This window comes from Meriones unguiculatus, chromosome 8 (genome assembly GCF_030254825.1).
Source record: "Meriones unguiculatus strain TT.TT164.6M chromosome 8, Bangor_MerUng_6.1, whole genome shotgun sequence".
Taxonomy (NCBI): domain Eukaryota; kingdom Metazoa; phylum Chordata; class Mammalia; order Rodentia; family Muridae; genus Meriones; species Meriones unguiculatus.
In genome coordinates, this window is record NC_083356.1 from 22,325,109 (window position 1) to 22,347,630 (window position 22,522).

General features: G+C 55.4%; 2 protein-coding genes across 3 annotated transcripts; one reads left to right on the forward strand and one right to left on the reverse strand.

Annotated features, from left to right (window-relative positions):
* Positions 1–172: 172 nt before the first annotated feature.
* On the forward strand, positions 173–10,144 carry Sox10 (SRY-box transcription factor 10). 2 transcript variants are annotated; one of them, XM_021628556.2, is made up of 5 exons: positions 173–345; positions 1,166–1,399; positions 1,876–2,402; positions 6,317–6,585; positions 8,619–10,144. In XM_021628556.2, the coding sequence occupies exons 3-5, from the start codon at positions 1,957–1,959 to the stop codon at positions 9,320–9,322; spliced, it is 1,419 nt and encodes a 472-aa protein (XP_021484231.1). In that variant the 5' UTR covers positions 173–345; positions 1,166–1,399; positions 1,876–1,956; the 3' UTR covers positions 9,323–10,144. The 2 variants fall into 2 exon arrangements, with proteins under 2 accessions (XP_021484231.1, XP_060245047.1); XM_060389064.1 differs by lacking the exon at positions 173–345 and adding an exon at positions 535–636.
* Positions 10,145–13,266: 3,122 nt separating this feature from the next.
* Positions 13,267–22,500, reverse strand: Polr2f (RNA polymerase II, I and III subunit F). The gene is made up of 5 exons (XM_021628557.2): positions 22,347–22,500; positions 19,404–19,473; positions 17,771–17,901; positions 13,653–13,724; positions 13,267–13,435 (listed from the first exon to the last, which is right to left on the reverse strand). Exons 1-5 carry the CDS (start codon positions 22,364–22,366, stop codon positions 13,345–13,347), a joined length of 384 nt encoding a protein of 127 aa, XP_021484232.1. The 5' UTR covers positions 22,367–22,500; the 3' UTR covers positions 13,267–13,344.
* Positions 22,501–22,522: the final 22 nt, after the last annotated feature.

A 22,522-nucleotide genomic window follows, 5' to 3' on the forward strand; every position in this document is an offset into this window, starting at 1 on the left:
GCGCAAGCATGTGTGAGTGTGTGTTACCAATGTCTGCCACCCCCTCGACATGCCTTTGCCCTGTGTGACTATCTCATTGTGTCTCACTATCCGCCCTGGGGCCTTCCCAATCACGAGGCCTTGATTCTCCGGACCCCGGTTCCAGCCCGACTCTAGAAAGTACCTGTGCCGTGTGGGCCTAGGGCCTTGCCCAAGCTAAGAGGGACAGAGAAGCCGCACACACTGTCACTGGTGTGGCCCAGGCTGCTCTGTCACTCTGTGGACACCCCAGTTCTGCCTGGCCACTCAACCAGGAAAGGCTGTGCCGCCTTCAGGGAGAAGAGAAAGAGAAACCAACCTGTGGAGGTGAGACAAGGGAAAGGAGAGGGGAAAGGGGCCCTAGGGCCAGGGCAATGGGCAGGAAGAACAAAGGATAGGAGTGAGGGGCAGAGAAAAGGGGGGTCGGAGGGAGAGCGAGCGACTCCATGACGTCCAGGGCTGGGACTTTTCCACCCCTTCCCTTTCCCAGGAGAGGAAGAGGCCAGCACGGAAGTGAGACCCCAACGTCCTCCATGCCCTTCTCACCGTACCCACTCCCACCCTATCTCGGCCCCCTGTGTCTCTCTCCCCTGGACCAGTCCAGCCTTCTGGATGCTGGTATCTAGAGAGACCGAACTTGGGGCGTGTGTTCTGGGCAAAAGTTATCCAGCTGCTGCGCTCCTGCTGTGCAGGCTGTGTAGGAGAGGACAGGGGAGGGTGACAGGGTGAAGGGCACCTGGCAGCCGCGCCCAGCACACAGTGGGACTCAGCAGAATTTCTTAAATCGAGCTACGCAGGCTGTGACCCTTTCAGGTTGCCCACTTTCCAGTCCTTTGTCCACCCCCCGTGCCACTGTCAGAGGCACGGGGTCTAGAGTCCCAGGCGACAGGTTCTGACTGCGCCACCTGCATCTGTCCCTCCCCAGACCTAAAGCACCCCGGCCCTCACACCATCTACCCAAACCTAAGCTTAGTCCACGGAGACGGGCCTAGGCAGCAGTGCTGGCCGCAGGGCTTGGGGGGTGGGGGGGAGGCTGGGCAGAGTGGAGGCGTCCTGGGTGTTGGGGATGAAGGCAGTGCTGGAGGCTCCACCTTCTGCCCTTCCCTCCCTCCTTTTCCCCCTCCCCTCCCCCTCCTTCCTTCCCCAGCCGTCTGCAGCGGCTCAGTCGCTCAGTCAGTCTCGGGCTGTCCAGCCAGGGTGTTTGGTGGTGAGGATTCAGGCTCCGTCCAGACAAGGCAGTGGCCTGAGGCTCAGGGCCCCCCAGCCCCTCCCTCCCAGTCCATCAGCGTCACTCCCCAGCCCCGAGCTGGACCGCACACCTTGGGACACGGTTTTCCACTTCCTCAGGACGAGCCCCAGACTGGAGGAGAGGTCGGAGGAGGTGAGTGCGCATTGCTCCCCTGGGCCCAGCAGGAGTCTGGGTCACCCCAGCTTTGGGGTGGTGGGAAAGGCTGATACCCCACAGGCAGGCATGTGTCACCCCCCCCCCAGCTTTCCTAGACTGTCAGGGCAGACGAGGGGAAGGAGAGGTGAGAGAAAAGGTGGGAAATTCCAGGGGACCGGATTAGAGCCGAATAAAGGGTCCGTTTTTCTTCCTTTCCATCAACAAACCTCCACCCAAGAGGAGGTTTAAGGGGAGAAAAAAAAAAAAAACCACCACCCACATCTAGAGACGGTTGGGATGGGGGGGGGGAAGACGTGGAGGCGGGACGCACCCACCTAGGGTCTGGCATGTGCACAGGCCCAGGCCCGAGTGGGTTCAGCGCGGGCAGGGAGGGCCGCCACCTCGGGACTGCATCCGAGTCCCGCCCAGGGTGGCGCAGGGCGCCTCTCCATCGCGCCCTCCTTCCCGTCCAGGTGGGCGTTGGGCTCTTCGCGAGGACCCCGGCGGCGGGCCCGGGGGAGGCTGCCGAGGCGGCGGCGGCGGCCGGGAGCGACATGGCCGAGGAGCAAGACCTCTCGGAGGTGGAGCTGAGCCCCGTGGGCTCCGAGGAACCCCGCTGCCTGTCTCCGGGCAGCGCGCCGTCGCTGGGACCCGACGGCGGCGGCGGTGGCGGCGGCGGCGGCGGTGGCTCGGGCCTGCGAGCCAGCCCGGGGCCCGGAGAGCTGGGCAAGGTCAAGAAGGAACAGCAGGACGGCGAGGCCGACGATGACAAGTTCCCCGTGTGCATCCGCGAGGCCGTCAGCCAGGTGCTCAGCGGCTACGACTGGACCCTGGTGCCCATGCCCGTGCGGGTCAACGGCGCCAGCAAGAGCAAGCCTCACGTCAAGCGGCCCATGAACGCCTTCATGGTGTGGGCGCAGGCCGCGCGCAGGAAGCTGGCCGACCAGTACCCGCACCTCCACAACGCCGAGCTCAGCAAGACGCTGGGCAAGCTCTGGAGGTGAGCGCCGCCCCGCCCCAGCCCCGCCGGCCCTGGCTTCGAGGGCTTTTAGGGCTAGCCTGGGACCCCGGGGCAGGATCGCCCAGGCCCCTCTCCTTAGGCGAGATCAATCTTTGGAAGTTTCGGGGGCTCTTTGGAAGGCCAGATTTGGGGATCTCGCCCACCCCGTCTACCCAGGGCTGCCCACCCCTGGAACTCAGAACCCCAGCGGCCCTAGGCTGTGCCTCCCCGTCTTGGGACGGCGGGACGGGAAGGCGCCCCCTCGTGGTTGGAATTTTGTGGGTGGTGGGCCGGAAAGTCAACGCGGAGGGACGCTTCTCACCAGGCCTCTGCCCATGACCTCCACTCACACCCGTGTCCACGCAATGTGCCGCCCCACGCGTTTCAGTGGTCGAAGGAGGGGGTGATGCGGGAAACTCTGGGAAAGAGCTGGTCTAACTGTAGACGGTGGGGACCTGAAGCAGCTAGATGGAGGGCTAGGATCGGGGTGGGAGGGAAACAAGGAACCCAGAGAGGGCGGACGGTGAAGAACTTCGCTCCCCGCTCCCACAGGGTCTCCAATTGCAGCTGCCCTGGGGGATCTTCCCGACCCCAGCCTCTAGACTTGAGGGCGTCTTTATTCCCAGGAGAGGGCACACAAAGAGAGGCCTTCCCCTCCAGCTGTGTCCCCAAGCCACCAACTTTTCTCCAGCGCCATCTTCCTTCCCTGGGCGCCACCCAATGGTTGAGCAACCTCTTCCCCGTGTTCAAGAACTGGAGCTGAACACCCTAGCCAGGAGGAAGCCTACTTCCTGCCAGGGTCTCTCCAGAGCCCCAGGCTGCCTCCGCTGGCCTCAAGCCTCTGGGGCAACATTTTCCCAGGGAGCAATTTTGACCCCTATGCTCTTCTAGCCCAAATCTCCGCAGATGCGTGGAGCGCCCCTAACCCGCTGCTGGGCACCCAGGGCCAGGCCCAAAGGGAACAAGGGCTCCAGCCGATGCTAGACTGCTGTGGTCACCTGATCCCCCGCTAGACTGTCCAGGAGAAAGACACTACCTAGGTCAGCCGGCGACAGAGCCAGGGCCGGAGTCCAGTCCCCAATGTTAGCCCCGCATTATCCCTAGTGGCAGTGGTGGGTCACCCTCCACTCTCTGGAGTGGTGGGGCTGGGCAGAGAACAGGAGCGTGGACGGCTCCATGCTTAAGGAGACCTGGGGTCTGTTGGAGGAAACCGCCCCCCTTCCACTTTGTTAGTCCGGAGTGAAGACCGAAGGCTTGAAGTCACAGAAGGAGCAATCTGTTCCCTAAGAACAGAGCTGTCTGCAGGCAGCCTCCTGGCCTACCCTTACCATGCGCTTGCTGAAGGCCCGGGAACCCCTCCCCCAGCCTTCTCAGTCCTCGGCTCTGACCAGGCCGTAGCTGGATGGCCAGCTGCTATGAACTCAGAGTCCAGCTCCGCTTAAGAACAGCAGTGGCAGCCAACTCCTTCCCCCGGGAGCCATCTAGGAGTGTGACTGGGCCATGAGAGGTGGACCCTGCTCTCCCAGCACCCTCTGTGGCCAATAAAGTAAGGAGTTCCATTGGCTCTGTCCTGGTTCCCCTTCTGGAACCCTTAACCTATTCCCTTCAGGCAGCCCTGTTTCTGGCTACCACTCAGAAGTCCATAGGGACAGGGAAAGCAAGACGGCCCCAGGGATGGGGAGTGGCAAAACAATGACACGAGGCTGTGCCAACAGGTGGTGGCTACCTGGGCCCTGGATGGGGGTCCTTGGAGACACCTGAATGTGGGCTGGACTGGCCAAAGTTGTTCCAGGGGTCAAAACACACTTCCCCAAAGATCACGACTCCAAGAGCATCGGGAGCATAGACAGAACTGGAAAAACAGCCCCAAAAACACAGCCGAGGGGAAGCTACATATTCGTTTGGGATCAATGTGCTTGAGCACAGGTCCTAGGGGCTGTGTGAGGGCTCCATCCAAGGTGAATGCCTTGATTGCCATCTGGGGAGGAACCATTAGACGCTGAGCCATGCAGTGTTCCGTGCTGTTCAGCTGTTGTGGGAAGCACAGTTTGACACAGGAAACTGGGAGCAGGTTGAGATTGGAGTTCCTCCTACTGGGGTGGGGGGCTCCTCCAGCCTCCCCAGAACCAAGCCTCACAGGCTCTTGGCCAGTCATTTCATGCTGTTGGCACGACTGGAGGACACATCTAACACTGACCCACCAGGAGCTGCCCACGGGGATGGAAAGCAGCCTCTCTTCTCTCTCCACCCACTCCAAACCGAGAGGCAGGAGCAAATGAAGACTGAGCTTTGGGGGGTTGCGGAGACAGACGTGGTGACGGTGGAGGAGGGCAGCAGTGAGTGTGAGCACCTGTACAGGAGTTAAGGGTTGGCCGTGGGGGTAGGGTGGGGTGGACGAGGAGAACTGCGCAGAAGGTTTGCGCTAGGGCTACTTGGGTACAACGCAGCTTGGGAGGTGACGGTGAGATCTTTTGTGGTTGTAGTCTCCCCGCTCTTCCGGTCTGTGTAGCCCTCTCCCACATTCCTTGCCATATTCTTGGTGATTTCCGGTTGTCCACTGGGTAGGGGACGCTGGGAGTGTCCAGGGTCACCGGCCACCTCTGCAGCAGCCCATACTGGCTGAAGCCACCACCTTGCTATGTGGTCCTTTCTAAGGCCTAGTTGTGGAGTCCCCATCTGTCCTGAAAGGACACTGACCTTAGCTAGTGGAGTCCGGCTCAGCTAGAGGGTCCTCTGGGGAATGCTGGGTGGGTGCAGGGCAGACCAGGAGGTTAAGCTGCAAAGGAATGCTGCCGCTAGCTAGAGAGTGCCTGGCATAACCAGCCCGGAGAGGGGGCTTGGTCTTCTGTTGCCTAGGAGAAGAGGGCACTGATTGGGTGTGCTAGAGGGACTGCTGGAGAGAGAGAGAGAGAGAGAGAGAGAGAGAGAGACCCCTAAAGTGGACTAGTGTTCTCTGTGTCTAGAGTCTGTGGATCTGTTCTTTCCCCCTCTTTATGGCACCTCACCCTGTCTTCCTTTCCCTGGGGCAAGTAGGTCCTGCCACCCTCTATCCTCTAACCATGACCTGAAGCTGAAGGTGGGTGGGGGCACTGCCAGGAGGGCTCCTTCATGCCACAGGTTGTCCAGTAGTCTGGGAAGAGACGCAAGCTTCCTCTGCCCTCTATCATGCCCAGGTCCCAGTTATAGGATCTCTCTCTCTCTCTCTCTCTTTCTCTCTCTCTCTCTTTCAACAGTGCCTCCTCCCCTGCCCCATATTGAAGGGGCTCACACCTAAAACCCTCATCTCACCGTACTAAAAGTTCACCCAAATCATTCTTCCAGAGTTGGGCTCTCTTACGCAGCTCCTCCCCAAATGCCGTTAGAGTCGCACCTATTTTTCTCTAGGCTCTTCTTATATGCATGTCTGGTGACCCCACACCCGGTGAAGTAGGTGTTAGCGTCCTCATTTCATAGGTGAAGAGACTCGGAATCAGAGAAGTAACTTGTGCAAAGCCTGGCACACAGCTAGTAAGTAAGCAGGGACTAGGTTCCTCCCCGGCCATCTTCTCTCCACACACTTCCAGGGGCCAGGGAGCTCACCCTCCAGAGAGGCAGCCAGTTCTCCCTGAAGACAGCATCAGTGGCAAACTATCCTGTCCTTGAGCTGAAACCTGTCCCTCGTAACTCCTTTTTGCCTGCCTGCTCAGGGGCTGGCCCTTGGCGCTCTCTGCAGCCACTGAGAGGTAGGGGACAAAGACCACATCCTTCTCAGGCTGGGGCTCCTTGGTCCAGCATTTTCCAAGAGCAAACCATAGGGCACAGCCCTACCTTGGTCTACCCTCTGGGTGCCCCATCCTGGGAGCATAACTCAGAAGGAAGCTAGCCTGCTTGCTTGCTCCAGCACCCGTACCAGCTCTGGCGCCCTCCACCCTCAGGTTGCTGAATGAGAGTGACAAGCGCCCCTTCATTGAGGAGGCCGAGAGGCTCCGGATGCAACACAAGAAGGACCATCCCGACTACAAGTACCAACCTCGGCGGCGGAAGAACGGAAAGGCAGCCCAGGGAGAGGCAGAATGCCCAGGCGGGGAGGCTGAACAAGGAGGGGCCGCTGCCATCCAGGCCCACTACAAGAGTGCCCACCTGGACCACCGGCACCCGGAAGAAGGCTCCCCCATGTCAGACGGGAACCCAGAGCACCCCTCAGGTGAGTGCTGGGATGGGAGCTGCTGATGGCAGCGGGGTTGGGGGAGTGCAGAGTTGCCTAGCCTGAGCTGTGACCCAGTAAAGGATGAGCAGTTGGAGTACAGAATCCAGAGGCGGCTCAGTGGGGATTCTGGTAGCTTATGGTGGTTGGTGGGACAGTGGTGCTGGGCAGAGAAAGCCAGTTCAGAAAGCCTCGGAGGCCATGCGGTGAGAAGAGGCCAAAGTAGTTACAGGGAAAAGGCAGAAGGATGCTTTTGAGAAATGAGTAACAACAACAGCAAACCAAAACCGGAGAAACAAAACAAAAGCCAGGAGGTGAGGGCGCACAGCTTTAATCCCAGTACCAGCTCGAAGGAGGCAGAGGCAGGTGAATCTTGAGTTTGAGGCCAGCCTGATCAACAGAGGGAGTTCCAGGACAGCCAGACATATGCAGAGAAACCCTATCTAAAATGAAACAAAACAGAGGGGAAGAGAGACAGAGACAAAGAGACAGAGAGAGCGATCAGGCGTGGGAGAGGAATCTGCCTCTTCCCAGCTCCCGTCCTGGAATGATGCTGAGCTCACGCCACGGAGGGGCCAAACAGCCCATTCATGTTTACGTCTCATTAAGGATGGGAGCCGACACTGGGCATTCATGGCGTACCAGGCACAGGCTGGCTGCCTTGTGTATCCTGATTCCTTCCACCTACCAACCAATCCCCAAAGGGATGTTCAGCAAGGCAGGTCTGGGGGTGGTAGATCACCATCGTCCGTCCTAGAGATGAGCGGCAGAGGTCTTGACCCCAGTGGTTGGGCTCCTCGTGAGCAGAGTGCCGATCTGGCGTGCAGAAAGTGTTCAATGGGCAGAGAGCTCTGCCATCTGAAGACCAGCTAAGTCTTACTTCGTGTCGGGCACTGACCGGAGAGGACACCAGGAGTCCACCAAGAGAAGCCCATGGTCCCTGGCTCGGGAGCCTACTGTCTAAGAGGGACAAGTAGGGTGGAATCAAGTGAATGACGTACAGGAAGGATGAGGAGCCTATCTGCACTCAGAGCCTATCTTCACTGCCTATCAGCAGTGTCTGTCTGTCCAGCAGTGTCTCCAGGAAACTACCAAATCCAGACTGTAATCAAGGAGGGCTCCCCAAGATGCAGTTTCTAGGCTCCCCGAGAGGCAATGTCTAGGCCCCCTGGGCAATGTGTGGACTCCCTGGTTCTCATCACTGCTTTTTCACTGTCAAACCACTTAGGAAACAGTTGAAGGTTTGCCCCAGGGCCGCACAGTAAATGGCAGAGCCAAAATTCAAGCCTGGGAAGGTCTCCTGAGGTTCAAAGCACTTGGCTAGGCCTCCAGTGATGGCAGAGGCCTGGAGCAGCTGCTAGCTGCACGATGCCATGGATTTGTTTGTCTGTGATGGAATGCTCAGTCTAGCCACCTTCCTCACACATAATCTCATCTTCGCAGCCTCGGGAATATCCAGATGCATCTCTTGAGACTTCCCCAAATCCCTCAGGCAGCAGGTGGCTTCCTTCCCGAGTTTCCACAGTCCTTTGTAGGTCCCTTCACAACAGCACTTCCTGCTCTAGGGGCTCTTTTCTCTCCATGGCTACAAGCTCTCAGAGATCGGGTTCAGGTTTATTTCCATTTATCCCCAGCATCCAGAACTTAGCAGTGCCCTGAGCGTCCTGCTGTGATGTATGGATGAGAAAATTAACAGGCAAAAGAAATCTAAGTGCCCCTGTGAGCACAGGCTGGCAGGCAGGGAGTAGGCAGGCTTGAGGAGGACACAGTACTGTTTGGAGGTGTTAAGAGTTCAAAGTAGACAGGGCGGGCAGGGCCAGGCAGGGAGAGTGACCAACAGACATCAAGGGTGCTCTGAAGAACAGGCAGGGCCCAGCATGGCCTAGTAGGGTCAGCAGTCAGGCGGCATGTCAGGGAAGCTAGTCTCAGAAGTCAGCATCCATCCTGCTGCCTGGAGATAGGCCATGAGGCCTTCTAGGGCCCATCTGCCTCCAGCCTGCTCACTCTTGCTCCTTTCTCTCTCTTCTACCCAGGCCAGAGCCATGGCCCTCCTACCCCTCCAACTACCCCAAAGACAGAGCTGCAGTCTGGCAAGGCAGACCCCAAAAGGGATGGGCGCTCCCTGGGGGAGGGCGGGAAGCCCCACATCGACTTTGGCAACGTGGACATCGGGGAGATCAGCCACGAGGTAATGTCCAACATGGAGACCTTTGATGTGACTGAGCTGGACCAGTACCTGCCACCCAATGGGCACCCAGGCCATGTGGGTAGCTATTCAGCAGCTGGCTACGGGCTGGGCAGTGCCCTGGCTGTGGCCAGTGGACACTCTGCCTGGATCTCCAAGCCGCCAGGCGTGGCTCTGCCCACAGTCTCGCCCCCTGGTGTGGATGCCAAAGCTCAGGTGAAGACAGAGACCGCAGGCCCCCAGGGACCCCCACACTACACCGACCAGCCGTCCACTTCCCAGATCGCCTACACCTCCCTCAGTCTGCCCCACTACGGCTCCGCCTTCCCCTCCATCTCACGACCCCAGTTTGACTACTCTGACCATCAGCCCTCAGGACCCTATTATGGCCACGCAGGCCAGGCCTCTGGCCTCTACTCAGCCTTTTCCTACATGGGGCCCTCTCAGCGGCCCCTCTACACGGCCATCTCTGACCCCAGCCCCTCGGGGCCCCAATCCCACAGTCCCACACACTGGGAGCAGCCAGTATATACGACTCTGTCCCGACCTTAGAGGGGACCCTGTCACCACCAGTCCCCACCTGGCCCCAGGGCCCCCTCCCCCAGCCTGTGTGTCCTGCTCCTCATCAGCCTCAGGCCTGGCAGTGGTAGTGGAGGCCGCAGAGGCTGACAGCAGCAGGAAGGCTTCTGACAGCTCCTGCCCTGATGACTTCCACCCACCCTGGCTCTGGAGGCCCAGCCCTGACTGAGCTGGCAGATGAGTTTGGTGGCTGTCCCAGACTGAGGGTGAGGGGCCACCCATCCCCAGAAATGACCCTCTACCCCAGGACCTGAGACGTCCTGCTCACTCCTTCAGGGAGGCGGGAAGCGTTAGGGTAGGAGGCCTCACCTCTCCTGTTTTCTCTGTGGAGAGCAAAGGGCTCAAAAGCCCATGTGCCACTGTGCCTAACAGCTGTGCCATTGTGCCTAACAGCTAGGCGGCCCAGGGACCTGCCTCAAAGCCTGGAGCTGGCTCTGTCCTGTTGCTAAGGACTCACTGAGGACAGCTTTGAACAGCTTTGTGAAGAGTAGGGTGGGATCCTTGATGGAAGCTCTGATCCTTTCATTGCCCCCTCCTCACCTCGAAGCAGGAAGGAACTGGCAGAGGTCCCCAGATCCAATTCTGTGTCAATAACCTCATCCCTTGTCTAACTGAGGAGAGCCCCCACGTTCTTTCCCCATCACCTCCCACACCTCAAGGCCCACCCCAGGGGAGGAGGCAGGGGCTCCAGGAAAGACTCAAGAGGCCAGTTCACCCAGCCTTCTCGCCTCCTGACTGTCGGCCTCAAGTTCCCGGGCTCAGAGTTAGCAGGGCACGGGCCCTAGCCTCAGAGCCCAGCACCCAGGCTGCCGGCAGCAGGCTGGCTGCTAAACTCCTGCCATGTACATTTCACCTTCGCCTTGCGCCCTTTGCCCCAGCGAGACCTTAATAAAGCCCATAGCTCTGTCTCCCCACCTCCTGTTCTGCAGCCCAGCCCACATGTAACACACCGCTGTCCCCTTATTTATCTCCGTAGTCGCCATGTTCCTACCCCTCCTCTAGCTACTCCAGCTCGGATTAACTTGCATTAAGCACTCCAAATAATAAAATCAAAGCTTCCGGTCGCCTGCTTGGTGGCCTGACTTGGCCCGTCTCTTGGTCTCTTACCCCCATCTTTGTGCTTCTTCAGAGATTTTTCTGCAAGCAGCTGGGAGAGTGCAGAGGTGAGAGGTTATTAGAATCTTTCTCCCCTAAGGACAGGGTGGTGGTGGGTGAAGCCAGCCTCCTGACGGGTAGACCTGTGCCCCAGGATCTGAAAGCCTCGGGAGCCACACACAGGGGCCACCCATTCTTCCCAGGCCCGGCTCTAACTACCTTCTGCTCCACTCACTGAGGCTACTCTGCTCATGTGACGGGGGACTCTGCCAGGAACTCAAAAAGCAGCAGTGGGCTGCTCTCTCTTTATCCCTAGGTGAGCAGACCTGGTTCCAAAGACTGGATGGGTGGACCTTTTGTGGCCACACTCCTCCATCACACACACACACACACACACACACACACACACACACACACACACACACACACACAGCATGGACATGCAGAGAGTCCATCTTCTGTGGCTGCACCCTTTCACACACACACACCACTCCCAGAACCCATGCCAGCATCTAGCTGAGCCATCACAGCAGCAACCTGTTTCAGTCTAAGCCAAGAAGCTCCGTCCATTGTGTTCCCCAAGAGTTTGTCCTCAGTGCTGGCCTTGACCTATAACACTGGCAAGCTCACCCCACCTGGGTCAGGGGAAATCTCTTCCAAGTTGCTCTGACAGGAAGTGCCACTGGCTGGACATTCCCACAGTAGGAACGATCCCACTGTGGTCCTGGTGGCTGGCTTTGCCAGCGGTCTATATCCTTTAGGCCTCTGAGGAGAGGCTCCTATTGCCTGAGGCTTTGGGAAGCCATTTTCCAGGCTCCACTGGAGTATTGTCATCGACGTCACTAGTGAAGGCTGAAAGGTGTAGGCACTGCATGTGCCACTGAGTGCCGCTCTGCCATCACCTCTCTTCTCACACCCGGACTATGTCCTTGACCCATCACAGGTGTCAGGAGACTGCCAATCCCTTCGGTGAAACCAAGGGCAGTGTGGTGTGGGGCATTCCCTAGCCCTACTAGACCAGAAATTATAATTTTTTTTGACTTGACAATACTCTTTTAAGACCCTCTCCTGGTTCTAGGTTTCCATCTACGACCCCAGCACTGTTAGATATGGAGTGACCTCAGACCAACCTTCCATGCTGACGCTTGCCCTTCTGAAAAGCAGGGCATTTGCCCACTTGCATGCTCACAGCTGGCAAGATGCAGGGGTTTCGAGAGAGGGACCTGCAACCGCATGAGATTGGCCACGTAATCACTACTGGTGCTGGCAGCAGGGAAATGGCCGTGGGGAAGACAAAAGCGGAAGCCAGCATTAGCAGGTTGTACACACGGAACATAGGTTTCCATGTGCTCTGGCACAGAAGCGGCTGTGGAGTCAGGTGTTCTTAAATGACTGATGAGATGACCATCGGCCTAAGGAGGTGGGAGATTCTGGCGTTGGCAAGTGACTGCGTATTACACGGGGGACAAACCCAGACCTGGCCAGCTCAAGAGGGGCTGCCCAAGAGCACCAGAATGCGGAGGGTGAGGGGAAAGGAAAAGCACCCTCTTCTCCCATCGCTGCATCCCCTAAGGGTTAACTTCCCCTCCTGCCCAAGCTTCATCTCCCTTTAATCACATCTGATACTGAGCGGCCCAGCAGGGAACAAAGGCACCATTTAGAGAAATGGGGCCGAGAAAGTGACCCCCGCACTCTGGGGCGGCTGCCTGGATGCCAGCACAAAGGCAGCATTTCAGAGCTGAAATTTCAGCACCCAACTTGATTAAAGGATTCCAAAGGCTTGGAGGAGGGTGGCAGGGGTGCGAAGGCTCTGACTCCCAGAATTAACCCTTCTCCAGAGCAGCAAGCACCCCACTCATCCTTCCCACCCTGACCAGGGTGACCCAATCCCATGGGGAGTGCCATGGCTCCTTCAGAGTCTCTGGACCAGAGGGCAGGCTGGACCACTCAGAAGCCATTCTTCCTTCCAACCATGCTGGTGCCCACAGCTACCCTCTTTTCTACAAAATTCTTAAGACAAGGTCTCAGGTAGCCCAGGCTGACCCTGAATTCACTGTACAGGCCTCCTGCCCACCCCTCCAGTGCTGGGATCATAGGTATGCCCCATCAACCTGGGATCCACACATGCCTGTTGACCTCAGGATGTGACAGGCACTTCCTGGAGTGGGTGCCGGGATGCACAAGAGGGTCCAGGGACACATGAGGCAGGAGAGGAACTCCAGCTCAGATGGAACCCAAGAGCACATCAGTCCAGCTCAAATCAGAGATGAGGATGCATGATGGCAGAGCAGAGATGGGCCATAGAGGGCACCATGTGGCACTGGCCTGAGACAGAGTGGGACGGGGCTGAGGAGCTGCTTGGTTCTTGCTCCAGTTGCTGACTTGTCCAGCAGGGCTCTGCCTGGGGACAGTGGGGGATCACTGCACCCCCACACTTCCGGCTAAAGCACTGCTCCTGAAAGGGGATCTGAGTCTTCGATAAGAGCTCCAGGCAGGTCCCTAGGAACAATGGCTGGCTTGATGAGACCTGCTCTGTGATACTCCTGAGAAGGGAGAAGCCCCTGCAGCCAGTCCCCACTGGAAAGGAAATTGGGGGTTTCCGTGGCAACCAGCTCCCTGGGCACAAAGACTCATCTGTCTGCTGAGAAGGCAGCTGAGGTGTCTCCCCTGCAGCAGCTTTTGCTCTGGTGTGTGGGGAGATAGAAGGAGGGATGGGCAGGACCCACAGGGTCCTGGAGCTTTAGAGAGAGCTAACAGTCACAGGGCCCCTCGATGTGTGCCCACTTCCTACAGCAGGAACAAGGAAGCAGCAGAGTGCGGGGTACGGGGAGTGGGAAGGATGATGTTTATTATTTACACGTATAAAGCAGGCACAGAAATGGCGCCCAGGCACAGTCTGTTCAGTCGGTGATGATAAGCTCATCCACGCCCCAGTCTTCATAGCTTCCATCTGGCAGGTAACGGCGAATGATGATGGGGATCTTCCGGGCCCTGTGTGGGAAGAAGGCACAGGAGGAGAGGCTAGTGCCCTGGCTCTGCAGCAGAGGACAGGTGGTAGAAGCACCTGTCACAAACGCCCTCCCTCAGCCCCATGCAGCTGACAAACCAGCCAAAGATTTGAGGATCAAACAGTAACTTCCCCAGACAGAGAGGCCTGAGGGAGGCCCCCCAGGCTCTAGAGGAGGAACCACTGTGCTGAGGGGCTTACTTGAGCTCCTTCATGGCGATGAGCAAAGGGTCCGTCTCCCCCTCCAGCTCTACCATCACTGGGGCACACATCCTGCAGGGACACACAGGTGTTGGACAGAGAGAGACAAGGTAAGGGAAGGTGGACCTGGTATCCTGATCCACATCCAGAGGGTCACCTGGGCAGGCAGGTGTGAGGGCCGGGGGGGGGGGGGGCGGGGGCTGCCACTGAGCAGATGAAGGCCAGCAGGTTGCATTTGAATTGGGCTTCCAAGGGCATGTCACTGAATTTCTCTCCCATCCCAAGAGCTTCATTTAAAAAGGAAGAAGACATTCTCTGCCTCACTGGGAAAATGATGACAAAAAAAAACCCTAAAGACTAGAAGGGATCACTACATGCTGTTCACTGCTATCTGCCTAGACACACACTCCTTCTCACGAGGGGAGTCCGAGTTTGGTTTTCATTTTCCTAGAGAGGAAGCTGAGTAACCTGCCAAGGTCACGCAGGGGCAATGGCAGAGCCCAGCTCTGCTCCTAAGCACTGTGCTGTGCCGTGTCCCAGGTAGCACACTGAAGTCACCTAAATGCAATGCGCCTTCTGAAGAGGCCCTTCATTCTCACCACGCCAATCCAACCCCACAAGCCCTTCCCAGCGACACTCCTGGAAGGGCCACGCTCTGCCAGCCTGGCCCCTTCATTCAAGTCCTAACAAACTTCTATGCCTCCCCCTGTGGTATGGTTCTTAAGTGTCCCACAAACTACGATGATGGTACTGGAAGAGGAGGAGGCCCTGGAAAGTCGTAAGGGTGTGACCACCGTGACGGCCTAAGTGGCTTTTCTTTTTTTGAAGTATTTATTTTATGACATTGGTGTTTTGACTCCATGTATGTCTGTGTGAGTCACTGGAGTTACAGACAGTTGTGAGCTGCCATGTGGGTGCTGGGAATTGAACCCGAGTCCTTTAGTGCTCTTGACCACTGAGCCATCTCTCCAGCCCCTAAGTAGCTTTCTAAGAGGTGGAGAAATTCACACAGCAGAGTTGCTTGGTCCCATCATGTTTTAATGCAGCTTGAGGCCTCATAGGTACAGGTGCCATGTTCTTGAGCCTTTAACCTCCAGAACTGTGAGGAGCGCCCTGAGCCAGGAACCTGCTCTCGGGCATTCCACCACAACCATGGAAAGCAAGCTCCGACACTTGAACGGTCAGTTCTCCTTTGCGTCCTCCTCCCTCAGAGCTCCCTCTCTCCTGAGAGAGGCTCAGATGTCCCACTCTGGACATCACTGTCTTCGGTGGCCCCCACTGAGTTTACATATGCATTTGTTGGCATCAAAACCACTTCACTACTGTCCACAGCAGGCCATGAGTGTCTAGTGGACCAGGACCACACATGGTCCACTACAAAGGTCCAGACCCCAACCAATGCTTGGCCCAAGCAGAGGCTCTAACACCAAACAAGGGCACATCAACCCAGGCTGTCTCTGATCACCCTGGATGGGCTTATACCAATACATTCAGACTCACTAAGAAGCATGCCAAAATCCGGGGCCCACATTCTCCAGATCATCAGGACAGATTTCTTATTTTAAGGTTTTAATTATTTTTTAATGTGTATGGGTGACTTGCCCGCATGTAGGTCCATGCCTCTGAAGGACCCTGGATCCCCTAGAACTGGAGGGACACACAGGTGGGTGTGAGCCGCCATGCGCATGGCGGGAATCAAACCTGGCACGAACAGCGAGTGCTCTGAACCGCTGGCCTGTCTCTCCAACCATGACAGAACCTCTCATGAAGGGGTCTGAGCACCCTCAGAGCTGCCTGGGTAACTTTGGGGACCAACTAGCCGGAGAGCAACACTTACTAGTTTATGACTGAATGTTCTCGTCTCTGCTATTCCTAAAAGCCTGAAATTTCCCCAAGGTCAAAAACTAAATGTCTGAATAACAAAACATCCCCAAAACTTGGGATGTAGCTCAGCAGTAGAGGATGTATGCCCTGGGGTTAGACAAAAGAAATGCTGGCTGTATGCCAGGCTCTATGGATCGTGAATAACGACTTCCCTGAACTGCCTGTGCCCGCTCTCCCCAGACATGACAGGAGTAACTGGAGGGCGCCCGTTCACCAGTGCCCCGCGGACACCCAAGTGCAGGCGTCGGAGTGACTGCCTCCTGCTGAATAAACATGCCATCCACCCAGTTAGGAGGATGGGAGCGACATCAGCCACCAGGTGGCGCTAGCGAGCCGGACTGAACCCAACCAAAAGCTCTCCAAGGCACCTGCAAAGGCGTGGCCCAGGGCTGGGTGTACAGGACCCTGCGGCTGTGCGGGAACAGAGGCCATGTGATCCCTCAGGGGACGCAGCACTGAAGCCCGGACTAAGCTGGAGCCCTCTACTCCCCACTTAGGCTGGGGTGGTCTGGACACCTCACGCCCTCAGCGCTCCACGCTGGCTCATCAGACACATGTCAATCTGAACCTGTCCCTATAGGGTCTACTGACAATCTTTGACTAATTTTACTTCTATTTCTTAAATTTAAAAAGTTTTGCATTTGTAGGTCTGTGTTGTGGTATGTGCAGGAGTGGAGGGATCTGTGGAGACCAAAAGCGTCGGGTGGCCCTGGAGCTGAAGCTGCAGGTGGCTATGACTCAGCTGTCCTACACGGACAGTATGTCCTCTTAACCTCTCCAGCCCTTGAAGACAAAAATTCATTTTATTGTGCGTGAGGTTAAGATTCATTTTTAGTTTCACTTACATGCTTTTGGGTAGCTATGCCACGTGTGTGTAGATGTCTTTGGAGGCCAGAGAGGGTGTTGGATCCCCGAGAAGAGAAGAGCACCAAGCGCCCTTAAACTATGAACCACTTCCTCACACTCTATCTTGTGTATTTGGGTCTGGGCTTGTGTGATCACATGCTTGCCATGGCATGACACAATCAGTCCTCTCCTTCCACCAGGCTGGTTCCTGTGTGTCAAGCTGTCAGGCTTGGTGGCAAGCATTTAGACCAGAGAAGCCATCATGCTGGTCCCCTTTCGTAGCACCTTTGCCATCTTTGTGCTGCAAGCTTGCCACTAAGCTGCACCCACCCAGTTTTCAGCACCAGGGATATGTGCAAAACCACTGCCCTTCGTCTGTCTCCCTGGTTCTAGTGCCTCCTTGCCGCTCCCTGCCTTCCTGAACCTTTGTGAAGCACTACCCACACCTGCCTTGACTTCAGGCTATCTGCTCTTTGGGCCAGCTCTCATCAGAAGATCCCTGGGGAGCTGGGGTGACATCTTCAGTCTCCTGCATTCTCAGCAGGTCAGCACCTCACCACAGTGGTGAGCACTGCTGGATTTGCACAGACTAGGAAGACGCCCTGCCACAGGGCCATGCTCCCAGAACACTGGCAAACTGGAAATGTTCTGTGTCTGTGCCATATCTGTGCTGAGAGCCGCAGGCTGGCCTCTGAGATGTGCCCAGGATTTGGGGATGGGGAGTTTTGTTCTTCGTTTGTTTGGGTAGTTGTACTGTTCGGACAGGACAAAAATTTTTTTTCCAAAAACATTTTTTTCCAGGGGGAAAAAATGCTGCTCATTTCCTAGGCCCCAGAAGCCACCACAGCTCTCAGGCTTTCCCAAGTGAAGGGCCCTGCTTTCTTCCCGAGCTAGCCAGTCTCCCTCACATCAAGAAGTAGAACGTGCCCGGGGGAGCTGCCATAGCCTTCTCTGAATTGACCCTCATTTCACTTCACCACTGACACGAATTATCAAAACTCAGGTAATCACCATGCTAAGCAGAACTTTACCACTGAGCTATACCCCAGGACCTCTTTTCACTTTTTACCTTGGGGTAGGCTCTTGCTAGTTGCCCAGACTAGCCTTGAATTCACTCCATAATCCAGGTGGGCCTCCCTCTGAACCCATGATCCTCCTGTTTCTGTCTCCTGAGTGTCTGTGTTACCAGGCCTGACCAGGATTTTTACTGTCACTTTTCTGTGTGTTTATCTGGTTCCTCAGTTACTTTTCACATCTAATTTTTACATTACGCCACAGGCTCCCTAAAACCCAACACAGCGCCTGGCACACGGGGCTGAGCGGGATCAGCAGCCTGGGGCTCACCGTGGCCGAGCTGATGGAGAAGGCAGCAGACGGGCAGCACTTACGCGATCTGGAGTGCCCGGGTGCCCAGCACTCGGGCTCGTTCGTACTTGGTCATGTAGGGAGTGGTGATGCGCTTCTGGTTGGCTTGTGGTCGCTCACCAGATGGGAGAATCTCGACATTCTCTTGACCCTCCTGGATACCAAAGAGACAAAGAGGGTAAACCAGGTAGGTTTAAGATGATGACAATGACACTCATGGTTTATTTATTTATTACATATAATGTGTTCTGCCTGGATGCCAGAAGAGGGCACCAGATCTCACTATAGATGGTTGTGAGCCACCATGTGGTTGCTGGGAATTGAACTCAGGACCTCCGGAAGAACAGTCCAGTGCTCTTAACCTCTGAGCCATCTCTCCAGCCTCCCTTACAAACTTGTAAGACAGGGATTGTGGTCCCTGTTCCAGGGGCCTTCAAGAGTCAGCCAACCTGACCAAAATCTCCAAGCCAGCAGTAAAGAGGACTGTGCTCAGAACTCTAGGGTCAGCTGCCATGCCCAAAAGGCTGGCCCTGTAAGCGATGAGCAACCCTGAAGCGGAAGCTCGGCACAAATACCCGATCTTTCATGTGGCAATTGAGTCAATGGGTCAAGTGACTAGAACAGCCAGGGTAGATGACTAAGAATCATACCCATACTGAGCAACGACCTGCTACACATCTCCTCGGGCTAGAGGGGGAAGGCACGTGAGGCCCTGGGCTCCATTCCCCGCAACACACACACAGACACGCACACCAGTAATAACCATCTGGCCACACACAGCTACAAATGCCAAGACACACAGCAAAGAGTTTCTGATAGGAGAGCCATGACCTAGAGAACAACACAGAGACATGAGGCAACAGCCGTCGACAGGATGGTGCAGAGCCTATGGCGAGAGTTTACGTGGTTCTGAAACCAAGAATTAAGGGTTAGGGTTCATCTCAGTGGTAAAGTGCTGGCTGTCCAAACTGAAGGACCTAAAATTGGACCCTTGGTCTCCATGTAAAAATCTGGGTATATAACAGTGTGTGCCTGTCACCACAGAACCACGAGGTAGCAACAGAGGGCTTTCTGGGACTGGCTGACAGCCCCGCTAAAGCAGCAAGCCCCAAGTGCAGAGACTCTGTCTCAGAAAGCAAGGTGGATGACAGAGGACAACACCTGGCAGCAACCTTTGGCCTCCGTACGCACTACACAGACACACAACATACATGCACACACAAAATACATTTTTTTAAAAATAAAAAGTAACTGTTAGCTTAGTGTTCGTTACCTGCCAAACAGGGTTATGAGTGTTTGGGATACCGTAGTGAATAAAACAGACCAAAGTCACTTCTACAGGGGCACACGCCTCTAGTCCTAGCACTCAGGTGGCAGGAGGCTGGTTTCTGTGAGCCACGGGCCAGCCTGGCTTAAACAGCAAATCCCAGGCTATCTGGTCTCAAAAGCAAACACCAACAAAACCCGTACATAATAACATACAACAATCCCAAGACCTAGCTGAGGTGACACTTTTTAGACAAAGGTCAAGGGTGAATCTGTGGGAGACACGATCCTGGAAACGGAACAGTGAACAGTGAAACCTTCTGGTGGCCATCACCCCTCCCGCCGCCTGGCATCTGGGCTGCAGTGCAAAGGGCTGAGGCTGCTACTGACCTCTTCCGCATTTTCCAAGTCATCCAGTCCTTCGTCCTCCTCCACGTCATCGAAGTCATCGCCATCAAAACTAAGCCAGAAGAAACTGGTGGTTAGCACGTCACCGGCTCGCTGCTGTCTCACCTGTGACGTACAGTACGAGGGACCAGCAAATCTCAGCCGGGGAATCGACCTTTATAGCATCACTTACCTCCAATGTTGACCATCTGTCCTCAAGATTTTGCTAGGGTTTGTTTATCACTGTTTCTCTATGATCTACTTATGTCAGCACATAAACATGTACTTTTCTGGTCTGGGATTTTTTTTTTTAAGGTTTATTCTACCTATGTGTTTGTGTGTGTAGATGTGAGTGCCTGTGGAAGCCAGAAGAGGGTGTGAAATCCCCGAAGCCAGAGTTGTTCTACGTGGTGCTGGAAACTAAACTCTCACCCCCTGGAAAATCGGCAAGTGCTAATAGTCACTAGGCCACCCCTCCAGTCATGGACAGTTTTAATCCTATGGCAAGGAGAAAATATTAGTCTGTCAAGTGTGAGGGTACATTCCTGTACTCCTAGCATTTAGAAAGTGAAGTAAGAAAATCAGGAGTTTGAGCCCAGCCTGGGCTACATAGTGAGATTCTGTCTCAAGAACAAACAAACAAACAAACAAAAACAAATGGAGTTTACTTCAGGGATGAAGGTATAACTCAAAAGTAGAGTGTATACACAACACGCATGAATTCCCTGGACAGTTCAACTCTCAGCACCAGTGTGTAACCACCATCACCCATTTCCCTCAAAAAAAAAAAAAAAAGAAAAAAAAAAGAAAAAACCCTCCTGCTACAGCCTAATTCCATGTTCCCTTATGGTGGCGGGGAAAAAGGAGTAAGGCCAAGGTGACATTGTCCAATGATGGCCTCTAGTTACCAGACTTCTAAAAATACTTTTATGTGTTAACGTGTGCATGACGTGTTTGCGTGCAGACCCACACATACCACCCGGACAACCTTTCCGGCTCTCTCCTTCTAACACGGGCCCTAGGGATCGACCTGGGCCGTCAAGCTTGTGCAGTCGCCATCTCTGGACACTGATACATCTCATCAGACTCCTACGGTGCAAGATTTATGAAGGAGCTGCCCAAACTCACTACCTCCAGCTCTTCTCTTCCCACTGTCATCATCTCACCTCAGTAAGACTTTCAGCACACCCCAAAGCGCCAAGGCCACCCCTTTTGTGTTCACTGATTTATTTTTTTCTCTCTCTCTTCCCAGACAGGGTTTTTCTGTGTAGACCTGGCTGTCCTGGAACTCACTCTGTAGACCAGGCTGGCCTTGAACTCACTCACAGAGACCTTCCTAACTCTGCCTCCAGAGTGTTGGGATTAAAGGCGAGCACCGCTGCTAGCTTCACTGATAATCTTTACATTGCCAAATCCTTCCTGATCTCATTCATCTTCTTCTAACAGTTTGAACCCTTGGCTCTTCCTTCCTGCTTCACACTCTGGGGGAAGGAGGACTCTTTTTCAACCTTTTCTGGGTTCTGCTCTTCCTCAGTGACTCAGTAGCCATCTCTTCTCTACTGGCACTCACTACCCTGGTCGACACATCTCTGCTTTTATTGTATTTCTGCCCGTGTTTTGTCTGCTTGGCTAGACAGGGTTTCTCTGGGTAGCCTTGGCTGTCCTGGACTTGCTTTATGGAACAGGCTGGCCTCGAACTCACAGCGATCCGCCTGCCTCTGCCTCCCCGAGGGCTGGAATCAAAGGCATGCGCCACCTCGCCCGGGGACAGAGTCTCACTCTGTCCACTACGTAACTCAGGCGGGCCTGAAACTCCCTATATGGTACAGACATCTAGTCCACCGCAATCCTCCTGCCTTGGCATCCCAAATGCAAGGATTATAGATGTGAGCCACCACAGCCAGCCTCTGAGTTCTGAGTGAAAGAGCTCTATTAGGACTTCCACAGTTTATCTTCTCTTTTGACCTAACACATGCAGCCCACCAGGAAATCCTTATGGCTCTATCTTTAAAATATATCAGGAGCCAGGCCCAAAGCGCCAAAGATGCCCTTTTTATGTTCCCTTGAACTCACTCTGCAAATCAGGCTGGTATGTACATCATATATATACACAATATATATGAGCCAGACATGGCGGCATACAACTGCAAACCCCAGTGTTTAGGAGGAAGAGGCAGGTGGATTTCTATGCATTTGAGGCTAGCCTGACCTACATAATGAATAGCTGAGACCTGTCTCTGTCTGTCTTGTGTGTGTGTGAGAGAGAGAGAGAGACAGAAACAGAGGCAGAGGCAGAGAGAGATAGAGACACCAGGGACCAGGTCTGGTGATTCACACTTTAACCCCATCATTTGTAACGCAAAAGTAGATGGGTCTCTTAAATTCAAACCACCTGGTATACAGTGAGATTCAGCCTCTAAATAAATAAAATAAAAATATGCCCATAATCCAGACGGGTCTGGTGGCTCATGCCAGGTATACCAACACTTGGGAGGCTGAAGCAGAGGACTGTGGCGAATTCAAGGCCAGCCTTAGCTACACAGCGATTTCCCGGCCAGCCTGGTTTCAAAATGAGACCTTCCCTCAAACAACACTAAACTTTGTGCTTTCCAGTGTTCAGCCACACTTCTGCCCACCTACCTCTGCTACCATCACCTGGTCCACGCCCGCGCCTGCTCCCGGCCTTACCGGGCCATTCTCTGGGTTGCTTTTCTCTCCCTACTCCTATGACTACACAAGCCACACCACCAACAGTCCCTTCCGGAAAGGGAGCGCCTGGAGGTCAGGGGCTACCCGGGCTTCTGTCTCTGAGCACTGCCTAACTGATCAGCGGGGTAGGTAGGAAGTTCTGAAGACTTCGCCCCACAGACCCAGCAGCTGGGCTAGCCTGTGCTCCAAGAGCCCGGCTCGCACCACGACCTCCTCCCCTCCGTGGCCCGCGCTCACTTGTCCTCGTTGTCTGACATGATGCCTTCGCCGCGCTGACGGGTCGGGAGAGCAGAGCAGCAAACCGCGCGCCTCAATCCCCGCTACAGCACCACGCGTGGTCTGCGCCTGCGCCGTGACCCGGGAGCAACCACTTCCGGGAAGCAGCGGCCAGCGAGAGCTAATGCGCGTGCGCG